We start from the raw sequence: 25,000 nt of genomic DNA on the forward strand, positions 1-25,000 counted from the left end.
AAAATCCATGTCAGTTTTCCCATACTGCATGGTACATTTCCCCAACTATTTCCATGCCAGAGAAAGCTGGAGGGAGTGGTTGGTGGGGAGGAGCCTTCTGCTGTGTTGTCCTGTCTTCCACCCCTGTAGCTAGTTAGTAGTAGTTACCAAACAGCCTTGCAAGGACCAAAAGGTCTGTTGCCTTTTGGCTTTCCTTTGTATTTCTTTGTATTCCTCCTCCTTCTACTCCTCCCCCTCCTCCCCACTACCACCTTAGCAAGAATAAAAGGAAAAAGAATATAGGAGAGTGAAAATGGATTTGTTGAAAATATTAAGAACCGAAGGAAAATATAAAGAAAGAATGAGAGACAGAAACGAGGAGGAAAGATTGGAGAATGGAAATGAAAGTTTGAAGAGAAATATAAAACTGAAAGGAAAACGTAGAGAAAGAAGGGGAGAAAATAGATTATAAAGTTTACAAAGAAAAGATTTTCACTAAGCAAGGAGGAAGATAGATAGATAGATAGACAGATAGATAGATAGATAGATAGATATATAGATAGATAGATAGATAGATAGATAGATAGATAGATAGATAGAGAGAGAGAGAGAGAGAGAGAGAGAGAGAGAGAGAGAGAGAGAGAGAGAGAGAGAGAGAGAGAGAAGTATTATACAGCCTGGAGAACTATGATTTTTCACGATTTTTCATATCATTAACTTTTTCCATCGGTATTCATTTAATATATTTTACTTTTTATTTATCCTACTGAAATATGTTTTAAGTCTTTCACTCTTATATTTTTGTTTTCTCTGACTGAAGTGTGATATAAATTCTTTCATCATTTTAACTAAGTAAAGGGAGTTTTCTTCATCATAATATTTTCTTTTTTGTTCGCTAATTATTTCTTTATTCACTTATACTTTTATTCATCTTTTCAATAGTCCCACGTTGTTTCAAGGGTTAATTAGGTGAGTTTCTTTTCTTATGTTTTCTCCACGTTTTTTTTTTTTAGACGTAATTTGTTTACATCTTACAGTTTCTGTGATGTTCTTGTCTCCTTGTTCTTAACCAGCGTCATTTATTAGAAAAATGTCGCAAAATTATAATATATGCGTACAATACAACCCTTCTTTCAGCTCTTGAAAGTGCACCACACACACACACACACACACACACACACACACACACACACACACACACACACACACACAGCACAGCACAGCACAGCACAGCACAGCACAGCACAGACAGGACACACAAACACAAATTCATTAACTTCACCTGCACTATTTTTATTTAGTAGTTCTTGACAAGGTTCTTTTGATGTAAGACAAATAGATAAACAAGTACACAGATAAACAAGTATGGCTGGTATGATAACAATGCATATATATATATATATATATATATATATATATATATATATATATATATATATATATATATATATATATATATATATATATATATATATATATATATATAAATAAATAAAAACAAATATATACTTACTTCCAATCCCACAGAGAAAAATACACAAATCACAACACATGTAATAACACTCCAGCATACAAAATTGCTATCTGACTTTTCACCGCTGATAGAGTCCCGTGTGTGTGTGTGTGTGTGTGTGTGTGTGTGTGTGTGTGTGGCGGGTCTGTGTATAGTACAGTGTGGGTAGAATTAACTGCGTGGCGGTGGAGCGTGTTTAAACATTGAGCGAGTGTTGTTGGCGTGTGTACCTTATCATGCCTTCCATCTCAGGCTGAATTGTTATTATGCCCGTGAGTGAGTTGCTGTATGGGGCTGAATGGAAGAGAGAGAGAGAGAGAGAGAGAGAGAGAGAGAGAGAGAGAGAGAGAGAGAGAGAGAGAGAGAGAGAGAGAGAGAGACCGACCGACCGACCGACCGACCGACAGACAGAAAGAAATATATTAGTTTTAAAAAATGTTCCCGTATTTCTCATAAAAAAAGAAAAATAGATAAACAGACAGATAGACACAGATAAAGAGATAGATTCAGTTGAAAACTATCCCTAAATCATCATAAAACCAGAGAGAGAGAGAGAGAGAGAGAGAGAGAGAGAGAGGATGAACAGATGGATGTAAAGTAAAGGGGAGGAAGGGAGAGATAGAGACAGAGAGAGAGAGAGAGAGAGAGAGAGAGAGGGAGAGGGAGCCCAGGTGAGGCAGGTGTGGCCATAGGTAGGGAGAGGAAGAGAGAGGGAGAGGGAGAGGGAGGGAGAGGCAGGTTACGCTCAGTTAGTCTTCCATTTTCACTGACAATAGAGACCTGTCAACTCCCCCTCCTCTCCCTCCATCCTCCCTCCTCCTCTCCCTCCCTCCCTTTCCACCCTCCCTTTCCTTTCCCCATATCGCCAGGTGAGAGGAGGGAGAATGGGGAGTCAGAGGAGGGAGAGTCGTGAGGGGGGGTGACGGTGAAGAAGTAACCATTATCATGACTGTCACCATCATTATTATCATTATCTTCTTTTAGTTTCTTCTTCGTTTTAATTTGTCTTATTTTCTCTTTTATTTTCGTTGTTTTCTTGGTCATTTATTTCTTTATCTTCTCCGTCTTTTTCTCCTTTCGTCTTTCCTCCCATCTCCTTCCATATGCTTTTCTCTCTTCTCCCTGTCATTCCTCTCCTCGCCTCTCCTACTCCATTCTCTCTCTCTCTCTCTCTCTCTCTCTCTCTCTCTCTCTCTCTCTCTCTCTCTCTCTCTCTCTCTCTCTCTCTCTCTCTCTCATCTCTTTTTATTTCTTCACCTCTCCTCTCTTATCTCTTCCTTTCCTCTTCCCCTCTCTTCCCATACCTCATTCCTCTCCCGTAACCATATTCCCATCTCTCACCTAATTCCTCTCTCCCTTCTCCCCTCCCCCACCTCATCTCTCCTCCCTCACCCCCATTCATCCCCCTCACTCACCTCCCTGTCACAGCTCACTGACACCCTTCCCTTCTCCTCCCATCACCCCTGCGCCATTACCCCCTCGTTCCACCATCACCCCCTCCTTCTCTGTCCTTCCATCTCCCCCTTCCCCCCTAAACGAGGCAAAACGACAGCTTCCTGAGGTAACAAGGCGGTGGTCAGATTAATTAGAACGTGTGTTACCTGGACGCCCGCCATGCCCGCCGACCCGCGCCGCTTCCGCCACGTGCGCGCTTGAGCAGAGAGAGAGAGAGAGAGAGAGAGAGAGAGAGAGAGAGAGAGAGAGAGAGAGAGAGAGAGAGAGAGAGAGAGAATGAAATATGAATAGTGATGAAAGGGAAACATTAAGAAGGAATAAAAACAATTAGAGCCAGAGGGTAGAGAGAGAGAGAGAGAGAGAGAGAGAGAGAGAGAGAGAGAGAGAGAGAGAGAGAGAGAGAGAGAGAGAGAGAGAGAGAGAGAGAGAGAGAGAGATGATCATCTCATTCAACCACCAGTATGTTATCAGTATTAAAAATGAAATTATTAACAAGTTTACAATAATCATCACTGAGCTCTATATTTATGCACTATATCTTTCCATAAATGAATAAATATAAAAATAAATGTATGAATGAATGCTTATAATTTTTCCATGAATCAGTAAGAGATGAAAATGATAACGATGTGCATTTTTCTGTCTTTTTTTTTTCTCTCTTGCAATTCATGTTGATATTAACGATCTATGTATTCTGTATTAATTCCGTGATATATAGTGTATAAAATGAGGTCAGTGTTCATCTATCTAACTGTCTAATTATGCAGTATGTATGTATGTATGTATATATGAATGTCTGTATGTATAGATTTTACATTTTTTTCCTGTCTCTACATTTCTGTCTATCTATCTATCAATCATTCAATATCTGTCTATCTATCTATCTATATATCTTTACCTACATACTTATCATTCTATCAACCTACCTCTCTATCTGTTTGTGTATCTGTCTATAGTATATTTATATATAAACATCGATCTACCAACATATCCATTCATTCATCCATCCATCCATCTATCTATCTGCTGTCTATTCATCTATCTACATATTTATTTATTCATCCACTTATCTACCCACCCATCCACTCACCCACCCACGCACCCACCCACCCACCCAGCAACCAACCTACCCACATACCTGTCTACCTGTATATCTCTGTATCAAGGTAGCCTGACTAGATGACATGTGTTACCTGTGCTCGGCTGACCTGAGGGGTTGTACTAATGTGCTAATCTGGAATATATTGCACAATCGACTTAAAGGGAGAGGGGAAGGGAGAAAGGAGAGGGAGAGAAGGAGGTAAGGGGGTAGGGATAGGAGGGGTGAGGGGTAGAAATGAATAATGGGTGAGGGGATGGAAGGGGAGGAGTGGAGAGAAAGAAGGAAGGCGAGGAAAGGAGAAGGAAAGGGAGAAATAGGAAAAGAAAGTAAAGAGGTCATATAAAGAAAATGAGATAAAGAATATTAAAGATAACAGAAGGTGAGAGAAAAAAAAGGAAGAGAGAAGATAAAAGGAATGGAGAGAGAAAAGAAAGAATTAGAGAAAAGATGAGATGAGGTAGAGGAAGAGAAGGAAAAGGAAGAGAGAAGATAAAAGTAATGGACAGAGAAATTAAAGAATTAGAGAAAAGATAAGATGAAGATGAAGAGGAAGAGGAAGAGAAGGAAAAGGAAGAGAGAAAATAAAAGGAATAACAGATGAAAGGAAGAAAGGAAAGAACGGAAGATGAAGAGGAAGAAGAAGAAGAAGAAAAAGAGGAGGAGGAAGAGGAAGAGGAAGAGGAACAGGAGGAGGAGGAGGAAAAGGAGGAGGAGGAGAAGTAAACTGGAAAAGTTTGTCAGGGTTGAGGAGAAAATGTGTATATATTTATGTATGTCTGTACAGTATGCATGTAGTATGTATATAGCTAAATTCTAACGCGCACACACACACACACACACACACACACACACACACACACACACACACACACACACACACACACACACACACACACACACACACACACAAACTTGAAACATTCGGATTGGAGTGAGCGGATAAAGAATTTTTTTGTTTCGCCGTGAATAATGAATGAAGGTTTTAGCGAGCCGGGTTATTCAGGCTCGGTGAATGTTGATATAATTCCTGCCGGGCGTGGGAGAGGGGAGGGAGAGGATGGGAGAGGGGAGAGAGGAGAGAGAGAGCAGGAAGGAAGGAGGGAGGGAGGGAGGGAGGGAGGGAGGGAGGGAGGGAGGGAGAGAGAGATAAGATGGAAAGTGGGAGGCGGAGGAGTGAGGAGGAGGAAGAAGTGAGAGAGAGAGAGAGAGAGAGAGAGAGAGAGAGAGAGAGAGAGAGAGAGAGAGAGAGAGAGAGAGAGAGAGAGAGAGAGAGACTAATGGTAACAACGAAACGAAAATAGAAAACCAAACAATGATAATTAAGCAAATAAAACAGAGAGAGAGAGAGAGAGAGAGAGAGAGAGAGAGAGAGAGAGAGAGAGAGAGAGAGAGAGAGAGAGAGAGAGAGAGAGAGAGAGAGAGACCTTTAGTCCATATTTACTCCACCTGAAGATATTGTGCCGTGAGAGGGGAAAGCGGGAGAGGGAGAGTGAGAGCGTTGCAGAGAGTGAGAGGGAGGGGGGGAAGGGAGGGGAGAGGTGGAAAAGATAGAGGGAGGTAAAAGAGGAGGAGGGGAAGGGGAATGAGGAGTGCTTTGTGACAGAGAGAGAGAGAGAGAGAGAGAGAGAGAGAGAGAGAGAGAGAGAGAGAGAGAGAGAGAGAGAGAGAGAGAGAGAGATCGCGCCGTAACACCTCCACACTGTGCTGTTTTTATGACGTCTCTCCTCTCTCTCTCTCTCTCCTCTCTCTCTCTCTCTCTCTCTCCTCTCTCTCTCTCTCTCTCTCTCTCTGTGTGTGTGTCTCTCTCTCGCTCTGTGTGTGTGTGTGTGTGTGTGTGTGTGTGTGTGTGTGTGTGTGTGTGTGTGTGCGCGCGCTGCATCACCGCCACCATTACCACCACCACTATTTCTCATCTCTTCCTCTTTCTCCTTTCTTTTTTCCGTCCAATTTCGTCAGGAGGGATGGGTGGTTGGGGAGGAGCCTTCTTCTGTACTATCCTGTCCCTCCCACTAATATTTAGCGTAGAATAGTTACCCAGGCAGCCTTGTAAGAACCTCAAGTCAGTTGCTGTTTGAAATTCCTTCTTGTTCCTTTGCATTCGTCCCCATCCTCCTCCTCCTCCTCCTCCTCCTCCTCCTCCTCCTCCTCCTCCTCCTCCTCCTCCTCCTCCTCCTCCTCTGGCAAACATAGGAATAAAGGGAGGAAAAAGAAAGAGGGGGGAAAAAGGAAGAGGGAGTAGTAGTTTACAGTCTTCAGGGAAAGGGAGGGGAGGAAAAGGGAGAGAAAAGAATGGTGGCGGGAAGGAAGGAAGGGAAGGGAAGGAAGGAAGGAAGGAAGGAAGGAAGGAAGGAAGAAAGGAAGAACGCTCGCTCCTATGGCCGCCTCACTTAGCAGGAAGAGACAATGCTCCTTCTCTTCCTCCTCCTCCTCCTCTTTCTCCTCCTCCTCATCCGCGCGAGGTAGGAAACACTCTCTCTCTCTCTCTCTCTCTCTCTCTCTCTCTCTCTCTCTCTCTCTCTCTCTCTCTCTCTCTCTCTCTCTCTCTCTCTCTCTCTCTCTCTCTCCATAACATCCTCCGCCACTTCCTTCATTTCTTCCTTCCTTCCTTCTTTCCTTCTTCCATCTCTTCCCTCCATCTTACCATCCCTCTCGATCTTTCTTGCATGTTTCCCTGCCTGCTATCTATCTGTCTCTTTTTCTCCTTCCTTCCTTCATTCATTCCTTCATTCCTTCATTCATTCCTTCCTTCCTTCATTCATTCATTCATTCCCTTCTCTTTTATAATCACATCACACCTTACTTTCCATCCCATTCGCTTTTTTTGTTCTTCGACACCTCAGTGATAACCCTTTACAACTTTCCTCACACTCACACACCTGTTCCCACACACACACACACACACACACACACACACACCTGACCTGCTCTGTCACCTGTCATTTATATGAGCGCTTGGCTGATTTTAGGTTTCGTGAGGAATACAAAGAAAAAAAAAATCAGGTGCGGTAGCAGGAGGTACGAAACACTTTGCGTGGTCAAAATTGCAGGTGTTCGCAGGTGTTCGAGTCTGGAGTGCCACATGGTAGGTAAGCTGGTACTGTGGTGGGTGCGTTGGATGATAGAAGGAATTTAGATGTATATATAAGGCTAGTTTTCCGCATATAGGAATTTTAACGGTGCGATGCGTGATGTGTGAGTCAGTTGTGTTGGGTGGGGGTGTACGTACTGCATCCACAAGTACATAAGGGAAGCTGGAAGAAGCCCTCAGGGACCGTAGTGCGTCCATGATCACATAAGGGAAGGCACAAGAATCCATCAGGCCTAGTTTATTGAGTTAGTTATTTATTGACCACAACAGCATTGCAAGTACATTAGAATAAGGATTTAAAGTAAATACCAGATGGTTCAACATAGTCCGACCGCGTTTATAAAAGTGAAAACATTAAAAATAATTCCACTAAAACTGCAATATTCTGCTTGTCTTAAAGCAAGTATAATATAAAGTTTTCTTAAAAGCATAAAAGTTAAACACTAAACATTATTTTTCAATCACTGTATTCAGAACATTAAGAAATACGTGGTAAGAACATAAGAAATAAGAGAAGCTGCAAGAAGCCATCAGACCTACACGTGGCAGTCCCTGTATGAAATACACTTACCTATTTTCACTATCAACCCCATCTATAAATCTGTCTAATCTTCTCATAAAGTTCTCCCTAATGACTCAGCACTAACAACTTGATTATTGAGCGTGTTTCATTCATCTACCACTCTATTTGAGAACAAATTCCTTCCTATCTCGTTTGTTATTCTTTACCTACTGTGTGGGCTTCCTCTAGCTACGCTAAGCACTTTGCATTTGTTGATATTAAACTGCATTTGCCGTCTGTCGATTCGTTCATCCTATCCAAATCTGCCTGCAAGGTGATGGCATCCGATTCTGACCTAATTAATCTACCTATCTTCGTGTTCCTTTATAAAACATTTCTATCTCTATCCACCTGCCATCACCATCTGCTAGTTTATCGAGTCTTCTAAAGCTCCGTATTGACTCGACTCGCACGACCTGATTACTGAATCTGTTCCCTGCATCTCGACACGCTAGTAAGCTTTTTTTTTTTTTTTTTTTTTTTTTTTTTATGTAGGAAGGATACTGGCCAAGGGCAACAAAAATCTAATAAAAAAAAATGCCCACTGAAATGCCAGTCCCTAAAAGGGTCAAAGCAGTGGTCAAAAATTGGTGGATAAGTGTCTTGAAACCTCCCTCTTGAAGGAATTCAAGTCATAGGAAGGTGGAAATACAGAAGCAGGCAAGGAGTTCCAGAGTTTACCAGAGAAAGGGATGAATGATTGAGAATACTGGTTAACTCTTGCGTTAGAGAGGTGGACAGAATAGGAGTGAGAGAAAGAAGAAAGTCTTGTGCAGCGAGGCCGCGGAAGGAGGGGAGGCATGCAGTTAGCAAGATCAGAAGAGCAGTTAGCATGAAAATAGCGGTAGAAGACAGCAAGAGATGCAACATTGCGGCGGTGAGAGAGAGGCTGAAGACAGTCAGTTAGAGGAGAGGAGTTGATGAGACGAAAAGCTTTTGATTCCACCCTGTCTAGAACAGCAGTATGAGTGGAACCCCCCCAGACATGTGAAGCATACTCCATACATGGACGGATAAGGCCCTTGTACAGAGTTAGCAGCTGGGGGGGTGAGAAAAACTGGCGGAGACGTCTCAGAACACCTAACTTCATAGAAGCCGTTTTAGCTAGAGATGAGATGTGAAGTTTCCAGTTCAGATTATAAGTAAAGGACAGACCGAGGATGTTCAGTGTAGAAGAGGGGGACAGTTGAGTGTCATTGAAGAAGAGGGGATAGTTGTCTGGAAGATTGTGTCGAGTTGATAGATGGAGGAATTGAGTTTTTGAGGCATTGAACAATACCAAGTTTGTTCTGCCCCAATCAGAAATTTTAGAAAGATCAGAAGTCAGGCGTTCTGTGGCTTCCCTGCGTGATATGTTTACCTCCTGAAGGGTTGGACGTCTATGAAAAGACGTGGAAAAGTGCAGGGTGGTATCATCAGCATAGGAGTGGATAGGACAAGAAGTTTGGTTTAGAAGATCATTAATGAATAATAAGAAGAGAGTGGGTGACAGGACAGAACCCTGAGGAACACCACTGTTAATAGATTTAGGAGAAGAACAGTGACCGTCTACCACAGCAGCAATAGAACGGTCAGAAAGGAAACTTGAGATGAAGTTACAGAGAGAAGGATAGAAACCGTAGGAGGGTAGTTTGGAAATCAAAGCTTTGTGCCAGACTCTATCAAAGGCTTTTGATATGTCCAAGGCAACAGCAAAAGTTTCACCAAAGTCTCTAAAAGAGGATGACCAAGACTCAGTAAGGAAAGCCAGAAGATCACCAGTAGAGCGTCCTTGACGGAACCCATACTGGCGATCAGATAGAAGGTTGTGAAGTGATAGATGTTTAAGAATCTTCCTGTTGAGGATAGATTCAAAAACTTTAGATAAGCAGGAAATTAAAGCAATAGGACGGTAGTTTGAGGGATTAGAGCGGTCACCCTTTTTAGGAACAGGTTGAATGTAGGCAAAACTTCCAGCAAGAAGGAAAGGTAGATGTTGACAGACAGAGCTGAAAGAGTTTGACTAGGCAAGGTGCAAGCACGGAGGCACAGTTTCGGAGAACAATAGGAGGGACCCCATCAGGTCCATAAGCCTTCTGAGGGTTTAGGCCAGCGAGGGCATGGAAAACATCATTACGAAGAATTTTAATACGAGGCATGAAGTAGTCAGAGGGTGGAGGAGAGGGAGGAACAAGCCCAGAATCGTCCAAGGTAGAGTTTTTAGCAAAGGTTTGAGCAAAGAGTTCAGCTTTAGAAATAGATGTGATAGCAGTGGTGCCATCTGGTTGAAGTAGAGGAGGGAAAGAAGAAGAAGCAAAGTTATTGGAGATATTTTTGGCTAGATGCCAGAAATCACGAGGGGAGTTAGATCTTGAAAGGTTTTGACATTTTCTGTTAATGAAGGAGTTTTTGGCTAGTTGGAGAACAGACTTGGCATGGTTCCGGGCAGAAATATAAAGTGCATGAGATTCTGGTGAAGGAAGGCTTAAGTACCTTTTGTGGGCCACCTCTCTATCATGTATAGCACGAGAACAAGCTGTGTTAAACCAAGGTTTAGAAGGTTTAGGACGAGAAAAAGAGTGAGGAATGTACGCCTCCATGCCAGACACTATCACCTCTGTTATGCGCTCAGCACACAAAGACGGGTCTCTGACACGGAAGCAGTAGTCATTCCAAGGAAAATCAGCAAAATACCGCCTCAGGTCCCCCCAACTAGCAGAGGCAAAACGCCAGAGGCACCTTCGCTTAGGGGGATCCTGAGGAGGGATTGGAGTGATAGGACAAGATAAAGATATGAGATTGTGATCGGAGGAGCCCAACGGAGAAGAAAGGGTAACAGCATAAGCAGAAGGATTAGAGGTCAGGAAAAGGTCAAGAATGTTGGGCGTATCTCCAAGACGGTCAGGAATACGAGTAGGGTGTTGCACCAATTGCTCTAGGTCATGGAGGATAGCAAAGTTGTAGGCTAGTTCACCAGGATGGTCAGTGAAGGGAGAGGAAAGCCAAAGCTGGTGGTGAACATTGAAGTCTCCAAGAATGGAGATCTCTGCAAAAGGGAAGAGGGTCAGAATGTGCTCCACTTTGGAAGTTAAGTAGTCAAAGAATTTCTTATAGTCAGAGGAGTTAGGAGAGAGGTATACAGCACAGATAAATTTAGTATGAGAATGACTCTGTAGTCGAAGCCAGATGGTGGAAAACTCGGAAGATTCAAGAGCGTGGGCACGAGAGCAGGTTAAGTCATTGCGCACATAAACGCAGCATCCAGCTTTGGATCGAAAATGAGGATAGAGAAAGTAGGAGGGAACAGAAAAGGGGCTTAATATAATTAGTCTTGCGGCTGGATGCCATATGAAAGCGTGCATCACATACTGTGGGGCTTTGATGCACACACCCGCACATAACCATAGACATTAACATACAGGTCACAGGTGTGTCATGTTTTGCATATACAATTAACAACTCACTGCTGTGGTTGACATTAATTTTGTTAATTCTTTTTCATATTTCAAAAACCGAAAAACACTGCAAAATGTTATACACTGTATGTCTCACTTTCATGGACTCGTGACACATTGCTCAACTAGAAGCCGTGGTTGTGCAATCAAACTTACCCAACGCTGCTTAGAACACTGAACTTTGACATAGGTTTCGTCACAACACTGGCAGAGAGTGAAACATTAAAACTTCAGGAGTATCGGCGAATACTGATTAGAATTTCAACGATTCCAATAACATTAGCAGAAAGAATAGGCTGTTGCCTCCACTAGTGACACATTGGCACATCCCTGTTGATAATATTTGTTAGAGACGAGAAATTATCTTCCTTCACTCATTTTGTTGTAGCTTAGCAGAACCCAAACTCTCCTTCAGCTTAAAAGCACATAACAAAAAAAAAAAAAAATGCGTTTTATTAAGCTAATAGTTCCCTGTGGAGAGAGAAAAATGCTCTTGACACTTTTCACACAGGGAATGGCACGTTTAGGCCAAACAATTTCTTGTGCTTTCCCTTATTTTCTTATGTTCTTATGCTTAAACACAACAATGAAGTCACCAGATTGATGCAACTATCATTTTTTATGCATCTCTTATTCACACTGGCTGTTGTTTGATGTTCTTTACCACAGTAAGGCAACAAGACATCAGTGTGAAAGAGACAAGCATGTATCCCTCCTGAACATCGAGCATTGCCTTAAAGGGAGAGGCTTATGCAGATGACTGGGAGCGAAGATACCGCCGCTATTTGCAGAAAGGGAGGAGGAATTGTTATAGGAAACTTAGAAGTGCGGAAAAGAAAAAAATAGACGATATTCTGTATTGATCTTTGGTTATTTGTCAAGGATGTCTTTCGGTGTGTGTGTGTGTGTGTGTGTGTGTGTGTGTGTGTGTTCTTATTTAATAGTTTTACAGGGTTGCGTCATGCTTGCGTTGTCCCTTCTTTTGATTTTTTTTTTCTTAATTTTCATATTCTTTAGGTCTCTCTCTCTCTCTCTCTCTCTCTCTCTCTCTCTCTCTCTCTCTCTCTCTCTCTCTCTCTCTCTCTCTCTCTCTCTCTCTCCTCTCTCTCTCCTCTCTCTCTCTCTCTCTCTCTCTCTCTCTCTCTCTCTCTCTCTCTCTCTCAGTGTGTGTGTGTGTGGAAGCACCTGCCGCTCACGATATAAAAAAACTAATTTTTTGCGCATGGGATTATTTTTACAAGTACGTGGCGAGTGCGTATATGCAGAATTGCGTTGCGTGCAGAATCCCGGAGAGAACAGGTGGTAGTTGACAGGGTTGTTGTGATGAGTTAGTTGTTGCTGGTTGATCTACATTCTGTATTAAGAAGTTGCATACGTTGATCGTTGACGGTGATGTGCTGATGGTGGTGGTAGTGGTGGTGATGGTGATGGAGGGAGGGCGGAAGTTTATGTGTACTGTAGTAAAAGTAGTAGTAGTAGTAGTAGTAGTAGTGCTGCGAGGTGTAGGTTTATGAAAGTACTGGAGTAGTGGAGAAGAGGGAAAGGAAGGCTCATTTTATCTATGGTAGCATTTCTTTTCTTTTTATGTAAATATTATTCTAGGTGTTTGTGAGTATTTGCAGTGGTACACAGTAGTGGTGCAAGGGTTAGGTCTGTGAAAGTACTGACGTGAAAGAGAAGAGGGAAGTGAAGTTTTAGTGTCTATGATGCCATTTACTTAATTTTTTTTCTGTCAATCGATTTTTTTACTGCAAATTAACTGTAGAGAAAGGTAAAAAAATGATAAAACCAAATGTATATTCTTTACTCTAAGGATTTTTTTTTCTAATGCTCTTTTTGTGTTTCTTTGTATACTGTTATGTGTTTATGGTGGTAATTTCTTTTTTTTTTTTTTTCATCTGAACCTTTCCCTGCGATATACAACAATTCTCGACACTAAAAACAATGCATGAAATTTTTATAAGGTTCCACGAGAAAGAAAGAGATTACATGGATAAATTTTGCAATTCCTAGCCATGTATAATGTTTAGAGGTGGCTGTATAATAAGAAAAAAATGTCTTACGGTGGCCAGCAGTTAAGGAAAGATACGTCAAAATACCAGTGAATGGGTTAAACAGCCTCATAAGGACCGATGGATCAACAACTGCATGTTCTTCCTTTGTGTTCCTTCGTGTTTCCCTGTAATGTACTACTACTATGTGTCTATGGTAATATTTTTCTTTTATCTAAACAGCCTCATAAAAACCAATGGATCTAGTATTAATGCACGTTCTTCCTTTGTGTTCCTTTGTGTTCCTCTGTAATGTACTACTGTATATCACCTGGTCCGTATTTCTCTTTTATCTAAACAGCCTCGTAAAAAACAATGGGTCTAATATTACTGCACGTTCTCCTTTTTTTCATTTTTTTGTTCGTTTGTGTTTCCTTGTAATGTACTACTCTGTGTCACCTGGTCTGTACACTCACTCCCCGGGCACAGGAGAGCGGGCCCCGAGGAGTACCTGTGCATTTACAATTGTCAATAGAATACTAACTCATTTTACGGCCTTTATTTATGTTTAGTGGCTGGAAATTTGTATGTGGTGAATTGTGGGTAGATGGCGCTGTTGTGTGGCCGAAGATTGGCGTAATATTACTCTGCTTCAAGGCTGGAGATGAGATGGATGAAAAGGATGATGGATATTAGAATAAAGATTGTATGAGGGACAAGAAAAGATAAGGAATGGAAAAGGAAAAAAAAAATGGACGAATATTAAAATGTTTATAGGAGGAAAAACGGAGGATGAATGTTAGATTGAAGCTTGTAGGAGGGAAAAGAGAAGATAAAGGAAGGAAAGGAAGAATAAAAGGGGGTGTACAGGTCAGCATCACTAATCTGGCATCATTGGGGCTTGTAGGGTGCCGGGTTAGAGAGAGAGAGAGAGAGAGAGAGAGAGAGAGAGAGAGAGAGAGAGAGAGAGAGAGAGAGAGAGAGAGAGAGAGAGGTTGATGTGTATAAGGATAGATGAGGGAAAATGAAGAATAAAGTAGAGGAGAATGAAGGGAGAGGTGGAAAGACTGAAAGGAAAGAGGGGAAAAGTGAAAGAAAGAAATAGAGAGGCGGGAGATGGAGAGAGGAAATGGAGGAGAGAGGAAGGAGAAGGAGAGAAAGGAGGAATGAAGAGAAGAGAGAAAAGGTTCACGGAAATTAAACACACACACACACACACACACACACACACACACACACGTTTTCTATTCAGAGTCATTGTTATTAATATTTATGCTATGTGTGACTACTATTTCGCTGTGAATTATTTGTTTACAGTCATTCATCATTTGTTTAACCTTGCGCGTGTGTGTGTGTGTGTGTGTGTGTGTGTGTGTGTGTGTGTGTGTGTGTGTGTGTGTGTGTGTGTGTGTGTGTGTGTGTGTGTGACTGGGAAAGAGGGAGGGAGGGAAGGGGAAGGCATGGTTAAGTGAGTGTTATTGTGTGGGTAAGTGAGTAAAGAAGTTAGTGAGTGAATAAATGAGTAATCTTTCGTTTCTTTTGTCCACGTGTTGTTCAATGACGATTTTTTTTTAAGCGCATCATCTCGTAGAAGTAGTAGTAGTAGTAGTAGTGGTGGTGGTGGTGGAGGTGGTGGTGGTAACGGTGGTGGTAGTGGTAGTAATGGTGATGATGGCACACTGGCGGCTCTTCAGAAGGGATCGAACCCTCTACATATTAATTCAGGCGTCTATAATTCTGTCTATAGATTCTTGTGACAGGACTTCGGGCGGACCGGGGATGACCTGGGGCGGGGCGCGGGGCTGTGTAGGAGTGGAAGGCAGAGTAGGGAGTGTGTGTGTGTGTGTGTGTATGTGTGTATGTGTGTGTGTGTGTGTGTGTGTGTGTGTGTGTGTGTGTGTGTGTGTGTTTACCTGTGAATATTTTATGGAGTATATACACACACACACACACACACACACACACACACACACACACACACACACACACACACACACACACACACACACTTCTCGTAATGAAACACTGCTTAAAGGGAGAAGGCGGCAGGATATAGAAAAAGAGGAGGAGGAGGAGGAGGAGATGATGCAACAACAGCAACAATCACCACCACCACCACCACCACAAAAAAAAAAAAAAAATACTACAACAACAACGATCACCACCACCACCACTACCACCACCACCGTAACAACAACAACAACAACAACAACAATAGGAAAAACAGTAACAAACCTCTCTAGAATCACTAAATAAAAAAAAAAAATCGCAAAATCCCAAACAAAACAACCAAAACTACAATAATATCCTCGTTTCAACTCACAATACAGTAGTAAGTGAGGAAAGAACAGCCATCTCCGCACCATCCTGACGCCCTCTTAAAGTAGAGTAGCGGACACGAGACATCGATGTGAAGGTCTGGGGGAAGGAAGAACTAAGCCACCCTTCCCTCCCTCTGTGCCTTGTCTCAGCATAGGAGCAAACATGATATACGTGTAGAGTTCCTAGTTCCCCCCCCCCCTCTCTCTCTCTCTCTCTCTCTCTCTCTCTCTCTCTCTCTCTCTGTCCGTACCTTCTAGTTGCCTTCAGTACCTCTTGGGTTAAATAAGTTGACCTAATAGCACCTTGCCCTACCTTGCCTTACCTTACATAACCTGGATTAACTTTAAATAATCTATCCTAACAGTGCCTTACCATACCTTTACCTAATCTACTCTAACCTAACTTAAACTAACGTAATATAACCTAATCCAACCTAATAGTACCTTACTCTTGCTTTACCTGCCTAAACTAACGTATTTACCTTAAGCTAATCTAACAAAACCCTAGCATACCTTACCTTACCTTAATTTATCTTACCTTGACGTATTCTAATCTAATTTAGTGTAATATAACCTGACTTACCTTGTCTAACCTTATTTAAACTTAACGAAACCTAATCTAACTTATATCTTACCTTAATTTACCTCACCTCGCCTAACCTAAACCTAACCTAACCTAACCTAACCTAATCTAACCTAACGAAACCTAACCTAACCTAACCTTACCTAACCTAACCTAAACTACCTTAATCTATGCCCTAGTGTCTTTTAGCTCCATATAGTGAAAAACACAAGCCAGACTATGTAGGGTATAGGTCAAAGAACATTGTACTAGCAGAAGTGTGGTGCACCAACGATAAACAGTAACAGTAGTAATAAAAGGAGTGAATTTCAAAAAGTTGTTCTCTCATGGTTTAGTCTTCCACTCAACAATATTAACAAATGAGGAGAAAAAGAGAAGAGACTCGGATGTCATTTTCTTTATACTCTTGTGTTCGTTCTGTAAATGTAGCGAAAATGAAATGTGTATAGAGAGATGCTTCAGTAATTCTCTCTCTCTCTCTCTCTCTCTCTCTCTCTCTCTCTCTCTCTCTCTGCTTCCTTTTGTACATAGTTTCCTGTTTTCACCCACTGTTGCTTTTCTCTCCTTCGTTCCTTTCTCTCTTCTCTCCCCTCTCTTCTCACCCTCTTCATCTCCCACTTCGTTTACAGCTTCCTTTCATGTGGTCTCCCTTTTTTTTTCCTCCTCCTCCTCCTCCTCCTCCTCCTCCTCCTCCTCCTCCTCCTCCTCCTCTTAGTTTTCCAGGGAGTACACTTAATTAAGATTGGCTCTGAAACGCAGGTCTCCTAAATAATTCACAGCCACACGCGCCCATTATAACCCAAACATTTACTCACCTCCCTCGCCGCCCACCTCTCCCTGCTTCTCCTCTCCCTCGTCCTCGTCTCTCTCTCTCTCTCTCTCTCTCTCTCTCTCTCTCTCTCTCTCTCTCTCTCTCTCTCTCTCTCTCTCTAAGAAAACAATGAAGCGAGATATCTGAGAATTTACTTTTAGCCTCATAGGATGTGGCGAAAGAAGAGATTGAAGTGAGGAAAAGATTAAAAAATGCTTATATGAAAAGGAATAAACAGCAAGGATGATGAGAGGCCAATGAAAAACAGTAAAAAGACAAGAAAAAAAATACTATATATGCTCGTATATCGAGACAGCTTTGTAAGGGGTGAAGAAAGAAGAGAATAGAGTAATGAGTAACTGGTAGAATACTGAAAAAATGGAATAGGGAGAAGAAATTGTGCTTTTATGAACAAATGAGACCAAGAAAATAAAAAAAATGCCCCCAAAAAACTTCTTTAGCGTCATAAAATTGTACAAAAGACGAAAATGATAAGGAGGAAAAAGAGAAAACAGACAGACAATTAACAACAAAAAAAAAAAACGCCATTAAAAGACAAACGAAAGAACAACCCCAAAACTTATTACACGTTACAAAAAGTGACGAAAAAAGAATTGTAAGAAGGGAAGTAAGAAGGAGAGAGAGAGAGAGAGAGAGAGAGAGAGAGAGAGAGAGAGAGAGAGAGAGAGAGAGAGAGAGAGAGAGAGAGAAATGGGACCTAAAAAAAAAAATGAACAAACCAAAAACTTACGAAGCATTATTTAAGAGCGACGAAAAAAAAAGATAAGGAGAAAAAATGAAGCCATACAGTTAACTAATAAAAGGAAAAACCTAGAAATTGAAAAAAAAAAAAAGAAAGATAAGGAAAAGAACAACCCAAGACTTCCATTACTCAGCGTCGTGTGTACAAAGTCTGTCCAAAGATAACACACTTTTTTTTTCATCATATATTTTTAATCCCAAGAAGACATCAGTGCGCGGCCCTTGTATGTACACACGTTTGCCTCCGCGGATTAATATGAGGTACAAATGTTCCTGAGTGTACCGAGAGAGGGATGCTGGGAGAAGAAGGAGATGGAGGAAGAGTGGAGGACGAGAGAGAGGAGGAGGAGGAGAAAGAAGATCGAGAGTTAAGACTGGGAAGAGATGAGGAGTTAGGAGGAGGAATGTGTAACTAGAGGAACTGAACTAAATTGCTACTCCTTTCTCATAGCTCTTTTATTCTTCCTGCTAGAAGGAGAAGTGGAAGAGGAAGAAGATAAAAGAAGAAAAAGGAAGAAAAGATGATAAAATGGCAACGACTACGAAGGACAAATGAATAAAAGACAAAAACGACGACGACGACTAAGAAGAAAAGACGAATAAAAACAAGAAAGAAGATGAAAAAGAAAACAAAAAGAGGACAAGATCAAATAACGGCCATGTCTGGTTTTTAATACAATTACGTACGCTTCGATTTCTGTAGGCTACGAATAAAAATCTCTTAATACTTTGGAATGCCTCAGGTTTCGAATTACCAAGAAATCGATCAAATATGCTACCATGAAAAGAAGCACCCTTGGATCGAATCCTTGACACGACACTCATAGCAATTCCCAGCACAGAACTGCCACTGGGATTATACCAATCGAGCCGGAGATGATCAGCAAGACTCGGTGAATGTTGATCGGTCGTGACTTTCCTGCTAATGCATTTTTTTTTTTTTTTTATGTAGGAGGGACACTGGCCAAGGGCAATAAAACTCTAATAAAAAATAGAGGCACTCTGAGATACCGGTCCCCGAACAGAGTCGAAAGCGGTAGTAAGAAACTGAAGGATGTCTTGAAACCTCCCTCTTAAAAGAGTTCAAGTCACAGAAAGTGGAAATACAGAAGCAGACAGGGAGTTCCAGAGTTTACCAGAGAAGGGGATAAATGATTAAGAATATGTACTGGTTAACTCTTGCATTAGAGAGGTGGACAGAATAGGGGCGAGAGAAAGAAGAAAGTCTTGTGCAGCGAGGCCGCGGGAGGAGGGGAGTCATGCAGTTAGCAAGATCAGAAGAGCAGTTGTCATGAAAATAGCAGTAGAAGATAGCAAGAGTTGCAACATTGCTGTGATGAGAAAGAGGCTGAAGACAGTCAGTTAGAGGAGAGGAGTTGATGCGACGAAAAGCCTTTGTTTCTAAAAGAGCGATATGAGTAGAACTCTCCATCCCCCGCCTGAATGTAAGCAAGCTTCCAGCAAGAAGGAAAGGTAGATGTTGACAGACAGAGTTAAAAGAGTTTGACTAGGTAAGCTTCAAGCACGGAGGTACAATTCCGGAAAACGATAGGAGGGACCCCATCATGTCCATAAGCCTTCCGAGGGTTTAGGCCATCGAGGGCATGAAAAATATCACTGTAGAGGATTTTAATGAATAGCATGAAGTAGTCAGAGGGTGGAGGAGAGGGAGGAACAAGCCCTGAATCTTCCAGATTAGAGTTTTTAGCAAAGGTCAGAGTGAAGAGTTTAGCTTTAGAAATAGATGAAATGTCAGTGGTGCCATCAGGTTGAGATAAAGGAGGGAAAGATGAAGAAGCAAAGTTATTGGAGATGTTTTTGGCTAGATGCCAGTAGTCACGAGGGGAGCTAGATCTTGAAAGATTTTGACACTTTCTATCAATTAAGGAGTTTTTGACTATTTTGGCATGATTCCGGGCAGAAATATAAAGAACATGAGATTCCAGTGATGGAAGGCTCAAGTATCTTTTATGGGCCACCTCTCTATCATCTATAGCACGAGAACAGGCCGTGTTAAATCAAGATCTGGAAGGTTTAGGTCGAGAGAAAGAGTGAGGAATGTGCGACTCCATGCTAGACACACTCACTTCTGTTATGCGCTCAGCACACAGAGACGGGTCTCTGACACAGAGACGGATCTCTGAAGCAGTAGTCATTCCATGGAAAATCAAAATAATACCTCCTCAGGTTCCCCCAACTATCAGAAGCAAAACAGCAGAGGCACCTCCGTTTAGAGGGATCACCTCCGCTTAGGGGGATCCTGAGGAGAGATTGGAGCGATAGGACAAGATTGTGATCGGAGGAGCCCAACGGAAAAGACAGAGTAACAGCTTAAGCAGAAGGATTAGAGGTTAGGAAAAGGTCAAGAATGCTGGGCGTATCTCCAAGACCTTCAGGAGTAGAGTGTTGCACCAGTTGCTCTAGGCCATGGATGATAGCAGAGTTAAAGGCTTGTTCATCAAGATGGTCGGTGAAGGGAGAGGAAAGCCAAAGCTGGTGGTGAACATTGAAGTCTCCAAGAATGGAGATCTAAGCAAAAGGGAAGAGTCAGAATGTGCTCAAAGAATTTCTTATAGTCAGAGGAGTTAGGTGAAAGGTAAACAGCACAGATAAATTTAGTTTGAGAGTGACTCTGTAGTCGTAGCCAGATGGTGGAAAACACGGAAGATTGAAAAGCGTGGGCACGAGAGCAGGTTAAGTCATTGCGCACATAGACGCAACATCCAGCTTTGGATTGAAAATGAGGACAGAGAAAGTAGGAGGGAACAGAAAAGGGTCTACTGCCAGCTGCCTCAGACAGCTGTGTTTCAATGAGGAAGAGAACATGAGTTTTAGTAGAGGAGAGGTGGTGTTCTATTGATTGAAAATTAAATCTAAGGCCGCGAATGTTGCAGAAGTTAATGTAGAAAAAGTTGAGCGGGGGTGTCAAGACACTTAGGGTTGATACCAGAAGAGCAGTCCGACTTGGGGACATTTGTGGTCACTTCCTCAGAAGGGGACTCCGAGGCTGGTGTAGGAGTTGATTTTGAATTTTGAGTGAAGGGTGTGTATGTAATTAGGTGCATGTAGTTTTGTATGAAGGAAGAGAGTTGTCTTTAGAGGGCAGGCTGTGACTACTCCCTTGTGTTGTGAGACACAAAGGGAAAGGTTCAGTGAGGTCACAGCTGGTTTTAATGATACAGTGCTTTAGACCTCACTGGGAGCAATTATCGTTTCGGAAGTTGTGTACTGCCTCCTCCTCCTTTTTCGTCTTTCCGCGGTATCATGAAGTCATTCTGCCGTACAGCTGTTCCGGAGCTCTAGCCACCTCCACACACAAGCTGCACGCCTGCCAACACACCTGTTCTTCACGTAGTAAGACTGTCAAGTGAAGGTTATGTCAGGGTGAGCGGGAAGTTTGTGCTTTCGGACTTTTATTGTCCTTTCTTTGTATTGTTATCAAGAAGTTTTTCCACACCTGTCATTTGCGTACTGATTTGCAGGCGTATGATATCACCTTGTCTGCCTGTCTGTCTGTCTGAATAAATAGAGAGAGAACGCTCTTTCTCTCTCTCTCTCTCTCTCTCTCTCTCTCTCTCTCTCTCTCTCTCTCTCTCTCTCTCTCTCTCTCTCTCTCTCTCTCTCTCTCTCTCTCTCTCTCTCTCTCTCTCTCTCTCTCTCTCTCTCTCTCTCTCTCTCTCTCTCTCTCTCTCTCTCTCTCTCTCTCTCTCTCTCTCTCTCTCTCTCTCTCTCTCTCTCTCTCAGTCATTTCCCTCTTTGCTGAAGAAATACTGATATCGAAGAACACTAACTCATATCTTTCTTCTCCTACAGGTACACACCATCCTTTCTCGTAGAGTTTCGCTGCATGAGGGTGAGTCCTGTGCGTCTCCGTTACGTTGCTTTTACTCTGAACATTGTGCGTGAAGGAAGGACCGTAGGGGAGGCCACCGGAGGATGTGTTGTGATGGTACAGGCTGATAAGGTTTTACTGGTCTGTCTGCCTATCTCGTTTCTTCTTACAATTTTGAAGCCGATTTTGGGATGAGAGGTGGATGATTGAAAAAGACTCAATAATCAGTCATTAGGGATCTTTCAAATAAGATTAGACGTATTGGTAGATGGGGATGATAGGTGGACGAGTAGGTATGTTTTATACAGGGACTGCCACGTGTAGGCTTGATGGCTTCTTGCAGCTTCGTTTTTTTTTTTATGTTCTTAAGATTATCCAACGCTAATGGTCGATAGCTCATTCTGAAAAATCTGTCAGATCTTAATATTTTCGTCTGTATTAAAAGAAATTATATGCTAGAACCTCTATTTCGCGAAGTGGAGCAGGACTTGCGTGTGGGTTTCCTCTCAGACTGTGCTATTCTTGTCATAAAAATATAAGTTTTCTGGGAGCACTTCCCACTGAGCAGTGCAGACCCTATTATTCATTTTCCTCGACGGTATTTTATAAAATATTTCTGCACACAGTTACTTAGTTTATTTATAGATTTAATATTTTAATTTATCCTTCATTAAGTTTACGATTTTCATACCTCATTAATTTTAACAGCTTTCATATATCCATTACCAAGTTACTCTTTTCATATACATTTTTTTTTTTTTTTTTACAAATTTCACTTATATATTTCCAAGTTATTTTACCCCATACATATCCTGATATTTTTAACAGTAAGAAAAAAGCACACTGGCTTAGGTCAAGTCAAGTCAAGTCAAGTCAGGTCAGGTCAGGTCAGGTGTCTGGTAGGGGGAGATTCCGCTTTGATCCCGCTCAGTGCATGGCCGCCTTGTCAGATGCATTGATTTTTCAAGCCCAGGGCTGGAGGGGATCTTGTACCTTTAAGAAAAGAAACAGAGAGAGAGAGAGAGAGAGAGAGAGAGAGAGAGAGAGAGAGAGCGAGAGAGAGCGAGAGCGAGAGCGAGAGCGCTGCATGTGTTGTCAGCGTTAGTTGCCCGAAGCCTTCCACCTTCCCACCTCCACCAGACAGATTTGATGAATAACGCGGGACGGGATGTTGTTGTGACGATTATTCCCGCGGCATGATTTTGTTTTCACATGCGAGCTACACGTCGTGTCTGCCCGCGATGGATGGACGGATGACTTCCCTCACGCCATGCCGGTGTTTGAAGTGTTGCAGCGGGCGGGGCTGGGCGGGGCGAGGTGGAGCGATGCAAGGGGTAGATGACATTGATGATAGTGGGGTTGTATGTACGTAGGTGGTGAAGGGAACACGGGCTGAGGAGTGAGTATTTTATTATTTTATTCCTGATTAGTTTTGCGATTCCTCTGTAGAAGGAACCGCGAAACTAGTCAGGCCCTCCAACTTGTCACTGTGTCCTCCAATGATGATAGTGTTGAGGAAGATCTGACTCCGTTTTTTGTGAGACGCCGCTTACGTGAGGGGAAGAAGAAAGTGAGCAAGACTACGATAGCTTTGGAGGAGGGAAGTATTGTGTGTTGTTGAAATCTTTCTTATTTTGGCGTGAAGTAAAACAGGAAATTAAATTGTTTTATTTTTGGAGAATTGGGGAGAGAAAAGAGGATTATGAGACGAAGTAACTAATAATAATGATAATAATAATAACTAATAATAAAAATAATAATCAGTTTATGAGAGTATACATAGAGTTGCCAAAAGTATTGACGTCTTATTCCAGAGTGTTTCAGATAAATATAATGAAAGTAGTATAAATCAATGAATAAATAAATAAATAAATAAAAAGCATCATCAGACGGCTACCTCCACCTGTTACAACCCCAATTCTTGTCAGTCTTTGCCAAGTTCTTAATATTTTCACTTCTAGGTAATTTTTATTTCCATGATCATCCACAACATTTAATGCGTTTATTTTTTTATTTTTTCACTAATCTCTGAAACAGTAATTTACCCTAGAAAAGACAAAATGAACCTCTTATTCTCTCTCCCTCTGTTTTATTTATTTATTTATTTTTTTGTACGTTAAGGCAAACAGTCTACTACAGAGCACCAAAAGGAATCAAGCAAACCAGTCCATTACTCCATATATTAATTTCCTTTCGAGCAACAGAAACAAGCTTCACTGCACCTGTCAGTACCACATCTTAGGAAACAACAGTGCTTAAGGGAGTGACGTTAGAAAACCTTATCATTTACTTCGATGGGGGAGGAACGGGAAGAGGAAAGGAATGAGAAGCACGAAAAGATAGAAAAACAAGATGCAGGAAAAATGTACGAATTTTTTGCTGGTGGTGTTACAAAGACATCTCACCATCACCCAAGAACAGAAGAACCTTAGACAACAGTATCGAGGAAAGGAGATCGGGCTGAGATTTAAACAGGACAATGTGGAGCAGAGGGAGGGTACTGGCTATCCTATCTTGACAGGGCGGGATAGGATTGGATGGAGTAAAGGATGGTTTCCCTGTGTATCTGTATATATGGTCACTTCCTGCCGTGTGTGTGTGTGTGTGTGTGTACGTGTTCAGCTGGTGAGGCAAGATTATGGAAAGTGAGACAGAAAAAATGTGAACTGAACAGAGAGAGAGAGAGAGAGAGAGAGAGAGAGAGAGAGAGAGAGAGAGAGAGAGAGAGAGAGAGAGAGAGAGAGACGTGGGTGGGGAAAGGACGAAGAAAGAGAGTAAGGGAGGGAGTGAAGGCAGAGATGGAGGAGGGGACTGAAAGGAGGGGAGGTGAGGGAGAGGGAGAGGGGGAGAGGGGTGGGGGGTTAGTTGCTCTAGTAAACAGTTGGTGGATGAAAGGAGAGCAACGGGGGTGCCTAATGTTTGTGTTGTTCCCCCTCACCCCCCTCCTTTAAACCTCCTCCTCCTCCTCCTCCTCCTCCTCCTCCTCCTCCTCCTCCTCCTCCTCCTTTCCTTCCCATCCCTTCCCTTTCCTTCACTCTCCCCCTTCTTTTCCTCACTCGTACTTCACTTTCTGTAATTTCTTTCCTTTGCTCTCTCTCTCTCTCTCTCTCTCTCTCTCTCTCTCTCTCTCTCTCTCTCTCTCTCTCTCTCTCTCTCTCTCTCTCTCTCTCTCTCTCTCTCTCCGAGCTGCTGCACCGCTAATACAGATAATGACCCGCACAGGTAAATTAGCTTAATCAAGTTGCTAATTAATCACACCAGGTAGGCAAGGGGAGAGAGAGAGAGAGAGAGAGAGAGAGAGAGAGAGAGAGAGAGAGAGAGAGAGAGAGAGAGAGAGAGAGAGAGAGAGAGAGAGAGAGAATATAATGAACACAAAGAAAAGTGACATAACATGAGTGTGTGTGTGTGTGTGTGTGTGTGTGTGTGTGCGCATTTTTGGATATGAATAATTACTTTTGTATACACACACACACACACACACACACACACACACACACACACACACACACACACACACACACACACACACACACACACCTTCCCGTCCTCTCTCCCTCCCTTCCTTCC

The 25,000-nt window shown here is 42.3% G+C and overlaps 2 protein-coding genes across 5 annotated transcripts in view; one reads left to right on the forward strand and one right to left on the reverse strand.

Moving 5' to 3' along the window:
• The window catches only part of LOC135105516 (LIM/homeobox protein Lhx3-like), a 119,054-nt gene extending 99,297 nt beyond the window's left edge, over positions 1-19,757 (reverse strand). Inside the window, exon 1 of the mRNA XM_064013731.1 lies at positions 19,689-19,757. Within this exon, the coding sequence (XP_063869801.1) occupies positions 19,689-19,757 (69 nt within the window). The remainder of the gene's footprint in view (positions 1-19,688) is intronic.
• Positions 1-25,000, forward strand: part of LOC135104840 (zinc finger protein 436-like) — a 198,125-nt gene that overhangs the window by 95,406 nt on the left and 77,719 nt on the right. For 2 of the 4 annotated variants that reach the window (XM_064012522.1, XM_064012539.1), the window contains one exon: positions 21,415-21,454. The exons of the other annotated variants lie outside the window; for them this stretch is intronic. The gene's annotated coding sequence lies outside the window, so the exon portion shown is untranslated. The remainder of the gene's footprint in view (positions 1-21,414; positions 21,455-25,000) is intronic. 4 annotated transcript variants of the gene reach the window in all.

The sequence above is a fragment of the Scylla paramamosain genome, chromosome 1 (genome assembly GCF_035594125.1).
Source record: "Scylla paramamosain isolate STU-SP2022 chromosome 1, ASM3559412v1, whole genome shotgun sequence".
NCBI classification, from domain to species: domain Eukaryota; kingdom Metazoa; phylum Arthropoda; class Malacostraca; order Decapoda; family Portunidae; genus Scylla; species Scylla paramamosain.